The 15,401-nt window shown below is 46.6% G+C and overlaps 2 protein-coding genes across 4 annotated transcripts in view; one reads left to right on the top strand and one right to left on the bottom strand.

Annotated features, from left to right (window-relative positions):
- Window positions 1–4,345, top strand: part of GINS2 (GINS complex subunit 2 (Psf2 homolog)) — an 11,721-nt gene extending 7,376 nt beyond the window's left edge. Inside the window, exons 3-5 of the mRNA XM_011972297.1 lie at window positions 338–437; window positions 3,351–3,477; window positions 3,682–4,345. Of these exons, the coding sequence (XP_011827687.1) occupies window positions 338–437; window positions 3,351–3,477; window positions 3,682–3,807 (353 nt within the window). The 3' untranslated portion in view covers window positions 3,808–4,345. The remainder of the gene's footprint in view (window positions 1–337; window positions 438–3,350; window positions 3,478–3,681) is intronic.
- Window positions 4,346–5,791: 1,446 nt separating this feature from the next.
- The window catches only part of GSE1 (Gse1 coiled-coil protein), a 320,022-nt gene continuing 310,412 nt past the window's right edge, over window positions 5,792–15,401 (bottom strand). For 2 of the 3 annotated variants that reach the window (XM_011971478.1, XM_011971486.1), the window contains 3 exons: window positions 13,898–14,182; window positions 10,627–10,730; window positions 5,792–9,569 (listed from right to left, as the gene is read on the bottom strand). In XM_011971478.1, the coding sequence (XP_011826868.1) occupies window positions 9,435–9,569; window positions 10,627–10,730; window positions 13,898–14,182 (524 nt within the window). In that variant the 3' untranslated portion in view covers window positions 5,792–9,434. The remainder of the gene's footprint in view (window positions 9,570–10,626; window positions 10,731–13,897; window positions 14,183–15,401) is intronic. The other variant, XM_011971472.1, reaches the window with a different exon arrangement.

Below are 15,401 nucleotides of genomic sequence, written 5' to 3'. Positions count from 1 at the left end.
AAAAAAAAAAAAAAATGCAGTAAAGGTAAAGTATTTTGCTGTTTCACTAAAAAAGAAAAACAAAAAAAAAACACAACAAACATCAAACCTGTGACTCTAACATTTTTTTTAGGAATATGTTCTATAGGCCAAAGCAGCAACAAAAATTTACCTTTTGGAGAGAAAGTTTCAAGGAGGCCTCAAATCATCTTGTTAATGATACAAATGTTGTCCCAAAATATTTTTTCATGTATTTGCTAGTTGATGATGTATTTGCCAGATAATATAGGCACTAGGTAAATTTGGAAGGTTTAATAAACATCTATGATGGTAAAATGTATTAACTTTTAAATTTCAGAAAAATTGGAGAAGATGAGGGATCATGAACGAAAGGAAGAAACTTTTACCCCAATGCCCAGCCCTTACTACATGGAACTTACCAAGCTCCTATTAAATCAGTAAGTAGATCTCACCTCTTTGAGGCCACACCCAAGACTGGATGGACTCGCCATGCCCTTCCTCCAACCCTCGCCTTTCCTCTCCGCTTCTCTGCTTATTGCCTCAGTAAGTGGCAGCACTGGCCACCCTGTTTCTCAGGTCAGTGACCAGGAGGTCATCTGTGTACACACACCTGCCAGGTGTACTCTGTCTCTGTGTGTCTTTCTCCCTGTTCTTTCCCTTTATCTCTCATTTTTCCTTTTCTCCACCCCCTGGTGAAGCCCTTGGCTCTTTTTGTTCTGCCTCACATCACTCGACATTGGACCCTGGTGTGAGCCACCAGTATCTCACAGAATCGGCAGTAGCCATTCTTTGCCACGTATGTGTTTTATTTAGCACAGCTTTACTCCTGTTTCTCCTTGTAGTAGGTGGATTTGAGTTTTTTTGTGTCTTTCGCAGGAAAGGCCAGAGGACTCACATTTGCCTCTGCCCTTGGTTTACAGGAAAGCCCACTTCCTGGCAAAATCATGCTGTAGTAACCCCGTAGCTTGTTTGCCTTCATCCATACTGGCTCCTCTCAGCTTCCCATTCGTTCTTCACATCACAGTCAGAGTGGCCTTGGAAAGGCAGAACTGCCATGTGACTCCCTGCTTAAAATCCTGAGTCTTCCCTCTAAAGTCCTGAGCATGGTGTTCAGGCAGTGTGAGCCTGGTGCGTGCTCCCCCTCCCTCTTTCACCCTCTTACAGCTCTTTCCTCTGCTTCTGGAGGGCTCAGGCTCACACTGGCCCCTGTCACTTCTTTAAGAATTCTGACTTTGCATATACTGTTCTCTGCCCTGTAAGTCCGTCCTTTCCCTGCTCCTGCTCACCTCCGCTGGTTAGTATAACATGTCTCTTCTGGGTTCAGCATACATGTTCTCTTGGCAGCTCTGCACATTGCTATGGCATTTGCCAGCTGTAATTTTCTTGTTTGTCTGGCTGTGCCATCACATGTAGCCATTCTAAATGGGCAGGGACTGGGTCTCGTATGCATATGTCCCCAGCGAGATGCTTGGGGCTCATGTTTGTTGAGTGAAAGAGTGAAACTAGTAAAGAAGGCAGACAAGTGGATAATTTTGCTTGGGAGATACTTAGAATGTCATTTGTACAATGTCAAGCTTCTGAAGCCTCCTGGGCATCCTTTAACTGGGTTCAAGAGCAGAACTAGAACAAAACATTGGGACACTAGTACTACTGCATGCTGCAGAGCAGCAGGAAGGCCTGGGGGCCCACCGAATGGCACTGCTGAATTTTAAAGGAAGACTTGGGGACACAGCATGGGCTTGTGCTTAGGCTGATATGAGGCTGCAGTCAGCCCATGAATTTCATAAAAAGCTGAGAACCAGCAATGCACCAAGCAGTGGCGTTTGTCCCATAGGCCTGGTTCCTGGTGTGGTGGGGGAGAGATGCGGGCCTGGGAGCCCATAGTGAATCTTCAGTGTGACCAATGCTTTTGACAGTCCATCAGAGCACAGTAAGGCCAAGTGGTGCCAGAGAGGGCTCATAGAGGTTTGCTGGGAGGGCAGACTTGTAGGAGGTGGATGGTAGGAGAGAGGGCAATGAGGCAGGAGGAGCTGATGTGCTCTGGCACAGAGTGTGGAGGACCTGGTGTAGCCAGGCAAGCAGAGGTATTTGAGCATGTGTAGTACATTCATGGGAGCAGGGGAGTGGAGGCATAGATTCTGCTGCAGTGGACAGCCCCTGGGAGGGGCATGTGGCCTCAGAGGGACCTGAGAGAGACTGCAGTGGTGGTGGGGACAGTAGCTGGAAGGAAGAGGATCTATAAACAGGCTAGGTAAGAATTTGGCATTAGCTAGGTGAGGGGGCCTATTCATGTTTTGTTTTTGAAGTTCAATATGTATGTAGTTTTTATCAAAAACCTTGTTTTATAATTCATTTGGTTAAGGGACTTAGTTTTACATATGTTCTTCTGTTCAGTTGATGAGGAGTTGGGGTCTGTTGTTCTTTAACCTGCTGTTCAGAGCACAAGATCTAAATGTTTGGGGGTTTATAAATAACACTCACCACATAAATTTTGTACCAGTGATTTGCCTCTTACTAATCAGGAGTTATTTGTAGCATATGGAGAGAGAATGTCTAGCGTAACCTGTAATGCCTAGCGACGAACAATATTTGCTTTTGCTTTTAACTTGTAGTTTTTCTTTCAAGGTTAGTTTAAAATATTTCACAAAGGGAGCCTCAACTTTGTGAAAGCCTTCCTTCAGCCCTTGCTGACTTTGAGCTTCTAGCCAGAATTTTGCTATGTGTAGGTGTGCTCGCTGTATACTAATTTGCAGTTTCTTCTGTGATTTTTGAAAATTGTTTTTGTCTTCTCTGAAGAGCAGGAGAGTCCCTTCCCTTCAGGGCTTTTATGAGGATAGAAATGCCAGGTAAAGTGCTGAGCCCAGTACCTGGCATGGAGCTGGTGTTCTGCTTCTTTAGGCTGTGACCCCTGGATTCCTGGTGGGGAATAGGGAGATCTGCTCAACACTCTGTAAGTAAGGAGCAATAGAACTCGACCTTTCAGCCAGCCCTTGAAACTGATTCCTTGTAGATGGAGGTTATGCAGCACAGAACGCTGTTATCCTGAGACAGAGGGTTCTGACTTAGAGCTGATTCTCTACTAATTTTCTTAGGTAAACAGAAGTCCTGTTCAGCAGCCTGCCATGGGATAGTTACCGTGAGCAAAAGAAACACCATGTGGATCACTGCTGAATGTCCTTGGCACCAAGCTTAACTGCTACACATCTTTACATCCTAAAGTTGAAAACAAAGCAAAACAGACTTGCTGAGTCTGGAATAGCCGGAGTATTTTGCCTGAAAAGAGCCACTCTATCCAGCATTGCCTCAGCTTATCGAGTGTTCCCTGACTGACTTACCCCTTGCTCCTTTAGTGCTTCAGACAACATCCCGAAGGCAGATGAAATCCGGACCCTGGTCAAGGATATGTGGGACACTCGTATAGCCAAACTCCGAGTGTCTGCTGACAGCTTTGTGAGACAGCAGGAGGCACATGCCAAGGTAGGTGCCGCCTCACCTGGGTGCTAGTGGCCTTGATGCTGCATAATTTCACATGGCCTCCTGTCTGCTGAGGCTATTACAGGCAGGCATTACTAGCTGTGCTTTTTAAAAAGTTCATTGGTTTCTTATTTTTATTCGGTAGAGTTTACCATTTTCTCAAAATCAAAAACTCCTTGGCCAACTTGGTCTGTTTTCTTGTTTTAGCTGGATAACTTGACCTTGATGGAGATCAACACCAGCGGGACTTTCCTCACACAAGCGCTCAACCACATGTACAAACTCCGCACAAACCTCCAGCCTTCGGAGAGTACTCAGTCTCAGGACTTCTAGAGAAAGGCCTGGTGCGGGCGGCTTGCCGGGGGATGTGAGTGCTCAGGACGTGATGAGGTACTCGTGGTTCTGGAGCTCTAGAAACACTTTGAATGCATGAAAAACATGGTGGTGCAAGGAATGGATTCAGGACATTGTTGGAGAAGCAACAAGTTTGTGATTAGTCCTTAAAACTTAGCTCCCTGGAACATTGTTCAATTCCACATCTGTTTCTAGAAACCAGCCTTTTTTTTTCCCCCTTTTGAGAAAGAAAAAAGCTTTAGGCAAGTAAGTTATTCTCCCTAGCAGAGCCACATGGGTCTCCTGCGTGGAATCTGTCACACTCGGGCAAGTGTTCAGTGACTGGTAGGTATAGATACAGCAGGAGTGGCCATGTGGCCCACAGCTTTTTTCTGCCTTCTTAATCCTGGTTTCTTGGGCTGAATTTGGACTCTCCCGGAGGTGGCTCACAGGGAAGGATGGCAGATGGTGCAGCTAACAATGCTGACCAGTGCTTTTCCTCTAAGCCCTGATGCACAATAAACATGGACCCAACCCAACTCTGACTCTTTAGGTTTTTGTCCTGCATAACTACCAAGTAAAAGGACTGAGCCTGTGGCTGAGATGACTCAGTAAACTAAACTGAGGCACACAGCAGTCAACTGGAAACTGCAGACCAACACCTGGGGTGTCTCGTTCTCTTGGTTACTTCTAGCTCAGGTTTAATGGGTTTCTTATCAAGGAGAGTCAGGAAAAAAACGAAACCAATGTATTGAGCATGAGTGACACTTAAGACAATGCTAGAAGAAAAGTCAGACTTTTAACGCTGCCCTGATGCATTTAGGGAAGGATTCTTTGTTGTAGGTAACAGTGGGCTCAGGGGAAATTATTTTTTTCGTAAGAGAAAATAATTTGTAGCATTTTGGAATGGTTAGGTCCTTTACAGAAATGACATTACCTTGAGAGATGAAATGATTGACCAGCATCATGCAATGGATAAGAAGGTTCTGTAACTAGCTTTAAAAAAAAGTTTAAATTTTTTTTTTTTTTTTACGGTGGTTCACGCCTGTAATCCCAGCACTCTGGGAGGCTGAGGCGGGTGGATCACAAGGTCAGGAGATTGAGACTATCCTGGCTAACATGGTGAAACCCCATCTCTATTAAAACACACACACACAAATTTGCCGGGTGTGGTGGCACGTGCCTATAGTCGCAGCTACTTGGGAGGCTGAGGCAGGAGAACGGCTTGAACCCGAGAGGCGGAGGTTGTTGTGAGCCAAGATCACGCCACTGTACGAGAGCAAGACTCCATCTCAAACAAATTTTTAACTTTGTTTTTAGACAGGGTCTTGTTCTGTCACCCAGGCTGCAGTAGAATGGGGTGATCATAGCTCACTGCAGCCTCCAACTCCTGGGTTCACGCAGTCCTCCCACCACAGCCTCCCAAAGCACTGGGGTTGCAAGCATGAGCTGCCATGCCTGGCCAGCCTGTTTTTGGCTGGACACCAGTGGGCCAAAAGCAGTGGGGTGCTGTTTGGGGAGCTCTGAGAATGCACGTGTGTGACAGGCTGAACCTAAAAAGACCATCTCCCAGCTTCGGCCCTACAGTGTCTAGCATGCTGTGCACTATTGCTCCACGTTGCTGCCCACGTGTCCCCCGCCAGGCAGGTGTTGGGGGTTATTTGGACACTGAAGGGTCAGACCTGGAAGACTGGGACCGAAAGAACAGGTCTCTATAATTTAAGGTGCTGTTCATAGTTAGTTCAGGTTGTAAGACTTGTTCTTTCATCTTACCCTTCCTCGGAATCCTCTTGCTTTCATCTGGGGATCTTTTAGAATGAAACTACTTGTTATTGTGGAGGGCAAGGGGTCCTGATGCCCTCCTCTTAGAACCTGAGCCAGTCGAGGCAGCTGCATCTGTCTACGTGTTTTATCTGTGGAGATGTATAGTTATGGAGCTTTTTTTGTTTGGCCTTGTTTTATTATATCATAAAAAAGATTTTCCTTTTAACATGATTTAGGAAGATTTTATTTTTTGGATGTTGTCAGAAATTACAGCAATATATTCATAAATACCTAATTACTACATTCAACAAATAATATTACAATACAATTAATTCAAACAAGTACACTTAGAACAGGTTTAATTTCACAGCATCTAAACTGCCCCCAGAGTGACCGAGGCACCGGTGTTCCTCCCTCCCACCTGTGTATGGGTTTACTGTTCTAGAATTAAGCACAGGGTACATACAAAATAACACCAATTAGCATGGTCTTCCTCAGGTCAAGGCAGAGTTAAGGAGTTTTTTTAGGTTAAGCACTGGATCGAAAAGTTGGGGACAGGCTACTGCAAGTAGTAAGAAAGTCAACAGCTTGGTTACTTGAAAGAGTATAGAGATTGCTAAGTGGCTAATATACACTTTAAAGAGGAACAGCATTGGTTTGTGCTGACCATCTCCATCTTGTGGTGGATCCCTGGAATTTTCTACACTTGTGTGAAACACGTGGCTCAGGGAAAGGGGGAGTGGAGTATCTGCTTTGAAATTCAGCTTAATTTTTGAGATTTGGCAGTATATTATGAGCTACTTGAGGAAAACAGCATTCTGCTACAAACTGCAGATTCCCTGTGTTAGAATCCTTCACCGCTGAAGGTGTGGGCTCCTTTTTGATGCTCTCTGAATACTCTTAATGGTGCAACCTATCAGAATGTTAGTCCCAATTCAGTGCTTTATTCCTTTAAGATTAGAATGTAGACTAAAATGTGGAAAATCCCGTCTTGGTCACTTATCTGAGACAATTGATTAGGAACATATTTTATCGTCAGTCTGGCTCTGATTATATGAAACAAAGAAAAATAACCTGTTTCAATGAGGAACCAGATAATTTACTATTGGAAGGTATCCCTCTGCAGAGGACAGATGGCAGTTCCCTTCCAGGTAATGTAGGAAGATGGTTGAAGGACCGAGCCGAGGGCTTCACGTACATGCTGACACACAGGTGGCATAATTGACTCCAGAGCGGATTTGACGTATTACTCAACGTGAAATAGCTGAACAAAAAACTTAAGAGATTGCATGTCAATTTTTAAGCCCAACTGAAAACAGATTTAGGTGCTACTGTGTTGAGAATCATCTAAAAGTAAGTTTTCAAAGTATGAAACTAATTGTTGGATGGGAAAACCATGATTGGGTACTGTGTCTTGGGTGGTGTGCTTTCATTTTTGAGAAACACTTCTTACCTTTTTCTTAGTTTATTCATGTTGCCTCACTGGTTTGTATTCTGATTGTCGTATTTCTTGAGCAAGAGTACTCAAATCGCCACAAGTAGGTGGAAGGATGGGGAGACTGGGCGAGAAGCTCAAGGACCGGGCAGAAGTGGGATTTCCACTGGCAGGGGAGAAGCCAACTATTGCTAGCACAGTGACACTGCTTCCACCCTGGGCAGATCCCTCATGGTGTACCACCTGTCCCCTGTGCTGTCACAGAAACTCCAACCAAGGGAGCACCCCTTAGATGGTAAGGGATGAGCTATGTTTTTAAGTTATCGGATCTACTTTTCCCTTTTACTTTAGCCAAGGCCATTACCAAAAGCATCCAGGTATCTGTGATGGAGGAGGTGGCCTGAGAGCAGAAGTGTTAAGATGTGACTCTTAAGCCTTCAGACCAGAAACCTCAAGCAGGTTTTCAGTGGAGAAATCCAGTGAGATTTTTGCCCTGATCGTTTGTAGCCGACTCCCTCTGAACACCTGTGGGACATGTTGAGCTCCCAGTGTCTTTCGAGGGGAGGCCGCAGCACAGCCCCTCGAGTTCTCTTCCAGCTGCTTCTGTGGAGAGGAAGGCGCTTGTTGACTGCTGATAATACTGGCGGTACATTTGTCTGAGTTTGCTAATAACTGGAAGATTCTTGGCAGACGTACAAAGCAAACTGTGCGGGGGCAGATAAAGCGACACGATGCCAGCTGCCAGCAAGCTGTTCTGCGCAGCAAGGGCTAGAGCCAAGGGCTCTGCCACTGGTCACAGCAGTGAGCAGCCAGCACACAGGTCGGGCAACCTGCCCTGAGCTCAGGCCTCCACCCCCTAGACCAGTGACTGGCAGCCCTGGCCTCTGGTGAGGGCCCTTGGGAGCAAGAGAGGCCTTCTTGATCTAAACACTGCCTCCATAAGCAGTAACTAGGACAAGGAGGAAGACTTGCCCATTGCTTTGCCTTGGTGTGATGAGCCCAGTTTCTGACCATTCCTGTGCTTGTCACAGTAAGTTCAAAAAAGAGGGGTTCAGCTCAGACCTCGTGGCTTTTACAAAGCATTGTATTTAAATAAAGCCTCTGACATTCCTATTCTGTACCTGCTCTCAGACACTTTAGAATTCTATCACAGAAATCATTGACTTCCTGAAAGGTTTTTAAAAGCCCCCACCCATGTGTGCACATGATTGTCACACATAGGTTCTATGGACCTCCTCCCTTGATAGCAATGGGTAATATTTGCTATTAGCTTGTCCAGATGCTGGGGGCGGGGAGGGGGAGTGGAGGAGGTAAGCAGTAGCGCATGGCTTTCTACGGCAGCTTCTGGTACAACTCAAACTAAAAATGAAGTGATCGCATAGGCGCCAGTGGTAAGCTCTTTTACTTTTCTTCTTCTTTAATTTTTAAAAACACTTCAATATTTTAATGTCCTGACCAGCAGCAGTACAAACACTAAAAGCAAGGTTTTTTTTTTTTTTTGCCCAAAAAAACAAAACAAACAAAACCCCCAAACAGGAAAAACAAACAAAAATCCCCCAAACCACATATTAAAAATGGCAGGCTTTTTATAACAATAGTTAAAGTAATAAAAACATACAAAACTTTGTTTTTTTAATATATATACACAGTACAAGGCTGAAGCACCTTTGACTTTTCTCTCAAAATTTACGTCTGTATGAAAACCCCACCCACTGTAGCAACAATCTGGTGGGTGTGAAGCTGTGTATACACAGAGCTCTGTACATGCTCCCCACGGAGTAATAAAAAGGTACCTTCAGTTTGTGAATTGGTTTTATCTTTAGGTAAGAGCTTTTCCAGGGAAAAGCCTTTGGGTTGCTTTGTGTGCTCCTAGGACTTGTTGCTTTGAAGAAAATTTTGCAGGAAAGTAAATGAAACAAATAAGCCCTTTTTTTTACTTACAATGCACCCAACCTTTTCAGCTGAAGCAAGTTTCACTCCTGGGAGGAATGAGACTGGCCCCATCACTGCGGCAAAAGCAAACTGGGCTTGAGGCATAGTAACATGGCAACACAAGAAAGAACAGAACCGGTTTGATCCACTCATCTGCACAGGGGGCTGTCAATGATCACGTTTTAGTGTTGCTAATGGAGCCTTCACGTTCAGATTAAGAAATAATGTGGGCGAGGAAGGACTAAAACCACCTTTAAAAAGAAAAAGTATGGGCAATCCTACATTGGTTGCTCGCTGAATGACAATGGTGATTCAATTGCATTGACGTCAAGGTGAGTTCATTCTTTTTTTCTGGAGCCTGGAATCCTTTGCTTCATGCATGGCACATTCTCATTTTGTAAGCTTCAAACCTCCCAGTGAAAAATATTAAATATTCAAGGTAATAAAATAGATAATATTTCTATACTATAGGTTCGGCCTAGTGCAAGGGAAACCGTCACCTGGGGTATCCCTTCAGGTAGCCCCTAGGCCAGTGCATTGCAGGCAAGGCAAGGCACTTTCGTAAGTGGTCCAGTTCTGCCTGGAGCCGCTCCCGTTCTGAGACCATCTTCTGTTTCTGGCTCCTCAACTCCTGGAGAGAGGGAAATTTGTGTCAAAACCAATCCATTTCCTCTGTAAGAACAAGCATGTGCTGTACAAACATGCTGGATGGAAGGGCAAACCTACATTTGAAAATGTCCCAGCCGGGCATAGTGGCTCACGCCTGTAATCCCAGCACTTTAAAAGGTTGAGGCGGGCAAATCACCTGAGGTCAGGAGTTCGAGACCAGCCTGGCCAACATGGGGAACCCCCATCTACTAAACATAAAAAAATTAGCCAGGCGTGGTGTCCTATGCCTATAATCCTAGCTACTCAGGAGGCTGAGGCAGGAGAATCGCTTGAACCCAGAAGGCAGAGGTTGCAGTAAGCTGAGATTATGCCATTGCATTCCAGCTTGGATGACAGACTTCACCTCAAAAAAGTCTCCTTTTCAGCCTGTGTTCTGTCCCTGGCTCTTCCAGAGTCTTAAGAATCGGCGTCTGCTGCTGTCTTGGCTCAAATTCGGAGTTCTTGGAACCCCCAGATGTAAAAACTTTGGGAGTGATCTGAGACCTGCTTCCCATCCCTGCCCCACAAGGACATCTGCTGGACCAGTCCTGCTAGTGTGGCTGTGAGCCGGGTGAGATGGTTTCGGTTGCTTCAGCTTCCCTTCTCTAATAAAACCCTGCTGGTCTCCTTAGCAAATCACGGTAGGGGAGACTGATACAGGCAGTAATTCATTCTGCAAACAGCATCTGTACCCTTCCAGGATCAATATTCTATGTTAAAGATAGTTCCTTCCTTACCTAAATCCTAATCAGCTAGTGTCTGAATTTTCCCCTTTAGGAGACAGTGGTCTTGCTCTGTCAACCAGGCTGGAGTGCAGTGGCATGATCGGAGCTCACTGCAGCCCTGAACTCCTGGGCTCATATGATCCTCCTGCCTCAGCCTCCCAAAGTGCTGGGATTACAGGTGTGGGCCATTGCATGCAGTCCAAATTGTGACCTCTTAAGAGCACATTTCCTCTTTGAAACTTATCTTCATGGGTGCTTCTGAACCCAAACTCAAAAGGTTGCGTGTTTGAACGTTTCTGTCCCTTCCCAACTCACCGCCACGCTGTGGGAGAGCTGCTCTGCCGTCAGGCTGAGGCTGTAGTGCCGGGCCTCCAGTCGTCTGCATTGTGTCTGCAACACCTGCCGTTCCAGATTTTGCTCTGAAAAGACAAGAGATGGTAATGTATCTTCTGTGTGCAGGGGCCCCAAGGCCTGGCGAATGCTCTCCTCTTCACACACTGCCCAGCAGAGCCCAAAACCTCTCTCCAGTGCAGCCAGCAAAGGCCTCTCGTGTGGGCCACAATGTTCCCAGCCCTTTGAACTGTACCAATACATACACAAACATCACTAAGTTAAGCCCAATACACAGGAATAAAGACAAAGGATCCAGGACTTAAAGGCAATTTGATACAGATTAGGAAGAAATTTGATGGCCTTAAAATGCATCTTTTAAAAACAAAATAGGCTTTCAGTTTAGGCTGCCGGAAAAAGGCCAGAGTAAACTTAAAGCATAGATTTAATTAATAAAATAAAGCCTCTGCTCTACCAAAGGATACCAGGCCTAGTTTTAATAGGGAGGGTGACTTCAAATATTTAAGGACAAATCCCTACTTTATACAGAGTGTTTCAGAGAATGAAAAACAGGGAAACTGCTAACAATCTGGATAACAAAGTACAATAAAACTAGAGTCTAATACTAATGAACATACATTAAAAATCCTAAAAGTACTAACGAATTCAACGAGGATGGAGCAACATCAAGAAAAAAATCAAAGGATGAAAAACTCTGGAAATGGGAACCTTCACTCTTTAATGGGATGCTTTAAAGTTTCACAGACAAGGGCCCCACCAGTGCCTCTCTTTGGCAGCACTGGACTGACATGACAATCAGACAAATTCAAAAGGAAAGAACCAAACCTTGTATTTGCAGGTTTGATCATCTGTGATTCCTAAGATCTAAGGAATAATCACAGGCAACGTAAAAAAAAATCCAGTCGGGTGCGGTGGTTCACGCCTGTAATCCCAGCACTTTGGGAGGCCGAGATGGGCGGATCACGAAGGTCAGGAGATCGAGACCATCCTGGCTAACACGGTGAAACCCTGTCTCTACTAAAAATACAAAAAAAAAAATTAGCTGGGAGCGGTGGTGGGCGCCTGTAGTCCCAGCTACACGGGAGGCTGAGGCAGGAGAATGGCGTGAACCTGGGAAGTGGAGCTTGCAGTGAGTGGAGACCGCGCCACTGCACTCCAGCCTGAGTGACAGAGCAAGACTCCGTCTCAAAAAAAAAAAAAAAAAATCCAAAGACCCCCAAAATCTGTGATACCTGAAACTAAATCTAGTCAAAACTTGATGTACAAAAATGATGTAATAGTTTTGTACCATATTCAGGGACAAGGATGCCAACCAAGTCTGTAAATTCAATGCAACTGAAAATCTAACAGGACTCTCTTTGGGAGTGAATATAATGTGATCCTAAAATCCTTGGGTGAAAGCCATGGGCTAAAAACAGCTGAGCAGTAGCTGAGAAAGGGGGGGGGGGCGGTCAGTGCAGGTCATGACTGACAGGGGCGAAGCCAGGCCCAGCAGGTGTGGGAGTGAGGCAGGGAAGACGGTGCTCCATACATTGCCTGGACAACTGGTTGGGTGGGAAAGATGCAGTTAAGGAAAATTTCTGCCTTACTCTACGCACAAACGAATCCTACACGGAACAGGAAAAAGCCGAACTCACAGAAGAAAATACAGAAGAATAGCCTTACAGCCTTGGGGTATGGAAAGAATTCCCACTACCACACCAAAAAACCCACAAAACCAGAAAAGATGGAAATATTTCATCTAGGAGAGTTTAAAAATAACTGTGTATTGTTTCTGGATATATACGAGTGCACTTAAAAAATAGTAACATGTAGGGGGAGTGGTGGGCAATAAACTCAAAGATTCCATGGGAGGAGGAAAGGAAGTGAAATACAGGATTTGATGCCCTGGTTGTAGCTACATGGGCATTTGTTTTTAGTTTGGAGAATACCTTTCCAGACTGAGTTCTGCCAGGAGAAAAAAGGAAAAAAAATTTTTTTTTTTTTTTTTTTTTGAGACGGAGTCTTGCTCTGTTACCCAGGCTGGAGTGCAGTGGTGCAATCTCGGCTCACTGCAAGCTCTGCCTCCCAAGTTCACGCCATTCTCCCGCCTCAGCCTCCCGAACAGTTGGGACTACAGGCGCCCGCTACCACGCCTAGCTAATTTTATGTATTTTTAGTAGAGACAGGGTTTCACTGTGTTAGCCAGCATGGTCTCAATCTCAACCTCATGATCTGCCAGCCCCAGCCTCCCAAAGTGCTGGGATTTCAGGTGTGAGCCATCATGCCGGCCAGAAAAAACTACTTTTCTAAGTATTTGAAGTGGTTGACAATCAAGTCTTTGTATTTGGTGATATTTACAACACTGTCGCACGTGATAATGAGTCCTCTAGGACATGTTAAATCAATTGCAGGTGGCTGTGGCCTGGCCCAGCTTCTGTCAAAGCACATACCCAGCAGTGCCCATGCAGTAAGGATGGTGAGTGCAAAATGAAGGCCGGGTACCTCTGCTGTTCCCCAAAGGGGCCTTTGCAATATCCTAGAGAAACTGAGGAACAGAAGCAGGAGGTGGTGTGCAGTATACAGGAGCATCAAATGCTGCAGCGCCCAGCTTCATGGCCCCACTCCCTGGCAGGGAAGATGTGGCCCGAGTCCGCCTGGTGCTGTGGCTTCCCAGGAGGGTTGGCGTGCGCATTCCCAGGTGGGATCAAAACATCCTGGGTATTCTAAGAGGTGGCGAGCCTTCAACTAAGTCTTTGCCAGGAGCCTGTCTTTAAGGTGCTTGGCTAAAGTAAAGGTAGCTGAAAACACGACGCACCCATTGGCCACAGAGCAATCCTTGCAGTGTGGGGAGGCTGTCACCAGGCTAGAGACATGCTGGAGCAGTGACCAGGCCTAGCTGCCAGGGCTCAGCAAATCAACTAGGTCATCTCCCAGGACCCTTACATGAAACTGAGGCCAACATCCACACTGATGCAGCTCAGAGAGCAGGGCCCACATGAAGAATGGCAGGTGCCACCAGAGCTGGCATCGTGGTACTTGGATGCCCTAGCAAGACTGGCCTCAGGTTCCAGCATGGGACACCACCGCTACCAGAAGCCGGAAGAAACTTCCCTTCCAGTATTTGTATCTACTGTGCCCCAGGAGGGAGAAACAGTCCCCAGGCTGGCAGAGGTCTGCATGAACTCACCACTCAGATTCCTTTCCAAAGGTACTTTCCTGATCCCCTCCCCGCTCTTCCCCAGCATCCCCATACCTTCTATGTGTTCCTGGTAAGCTTCAAAAATGGCCTCAATCCCTTGCCACTTGCGTCTTGGGGCTTCCTCATCATCATCTCCATCTTCATCCTCCTCCTCTTCCTCCTCTTCCGAGTCCCGGTCCATCTCCTGGGTTGGGGGGCCCTTCCTCACAGTGGGGGGCTCCTGCTGCCCATTGTGCTGGGTTGGAGGGGCACGGCTGGAGGACTGCAGCTCGGGAATGTTGTAGTGGACGGACGTGTCAACCTTGTGGTTCTGCTCTGCAGACAGCACAGCCATGCTCCCTGTGGAGGGGACAGGGCTTGTGTCAGTGTGTTGGGGAAAGGGACACAGGGTGCTGTCTCAGAAGGGAGCTGTGCCCTGCCTTTGGTGCAGAGTCAGCATGACTGCAGGGCTCCAGGGGTCAGTATGACACTGCGTAAAAAGGGATCTAGCCCAAGACCTCTGGGCTACAGACCCAGCGTGAGAAAGTCTGAGACAGCCAGGAGACACCACAGCCCTGAGCGCTAGTTGATTCTGGTACATGGACCATTTTTGCTGAAATTCATCTCTGAGACTCCATTTTTTGTTTTGGCTGCCCCTGGTCCTCTGGGTAGCAGGCTGGAGAGAAATGGCCCAATCTCAGCTCACTGCAACCTCCCCTCCCAGGTTCAAGCAATTCTCCTGCCTCAGCCTCCAGAGTGGCTGGGGTTACACGCATGCGCTACCATGCCCGGCTAATTTTTGCATTTTTTTTAGTAGAAATGGGATTTTGCCATGTTGGCCCAGGCTGGTTTCGAACTCCTGACCTCAGGTGATCCGCCCACCTTGGCCCCCCAAAGTGCTGGAATTACAGGTGTGAGCCACCGCGCCTGGCACTGCCTCCATCTCTTTGAGCTTGGTCTATAGTTGGCCCTCAGCAGACACCAGCCCGTCCTCTCACAAGGCATGGGTGTGTCGGTCCCTAGGCATAATGGGGCTCTGCCCTCTCCCAGGAGTCAGCCTCATTGTGCCCTGTTTCAAGAGGGCGTGCCCCCTCTCATGGCATGGCCCAGTGGGTGACATCCTCAAGGGCACACCTGGCTTCCCGTGTGGATGGCAGCCCCTGGTGGGGCCTGAGACCAGCCCAGTCAGTACAGTGACTTGGCTCAAACTGGTACAGCAGGGTGACTAAAATCTTGAGGAAACCGTTTAGTGTAAGGCCAGGACAAGGTCAGAATAAATTGGCAGAAAAAAATATGCCCTAGGGCCACAGAAAAGCCTCTGTAAGGTGTACCGCCAAGGGGCAGGGAGGGAGGGTATTCTGAAATTTTGAAAGGCATCTCAGCAGCACTGTACACTCTCCCTTGGTATCTGTCATGGAGGACTGGCTCCAGACCTCCTGTGAACACTAAAGTCCAGGGATGTTCAAGTCCCTGATATAAAGTGGCGCAGTATCTGCACATCATCTATGCACACCTCTAGAGTACTTGTAATACCTACACTTTACCTGCTGCTTGGCAAATTCAAGTTTTGTTTTTGGAA

The sequence above is a fragment of the Mandrillus leucophaeus genome, unplaced genomic scaffold (assembly GCF_000951045.1).
Source record: "Mandrillus leucophaeus isolate KB7577 unplaced genomic scaffold, Mleu.le_1.0 Scaffold10, whole genome shotgun sequence".
Classification (NCBI taxonomy): Eukaryota; Metazoa; Chordata; class Mammalia; order Primates; family Cercopithecidae; genus Mandrillus; species Mandrillus leucophaeus.
This window is presented reverse-complemented; position numbering and strand designations above follow the sequence as displayed.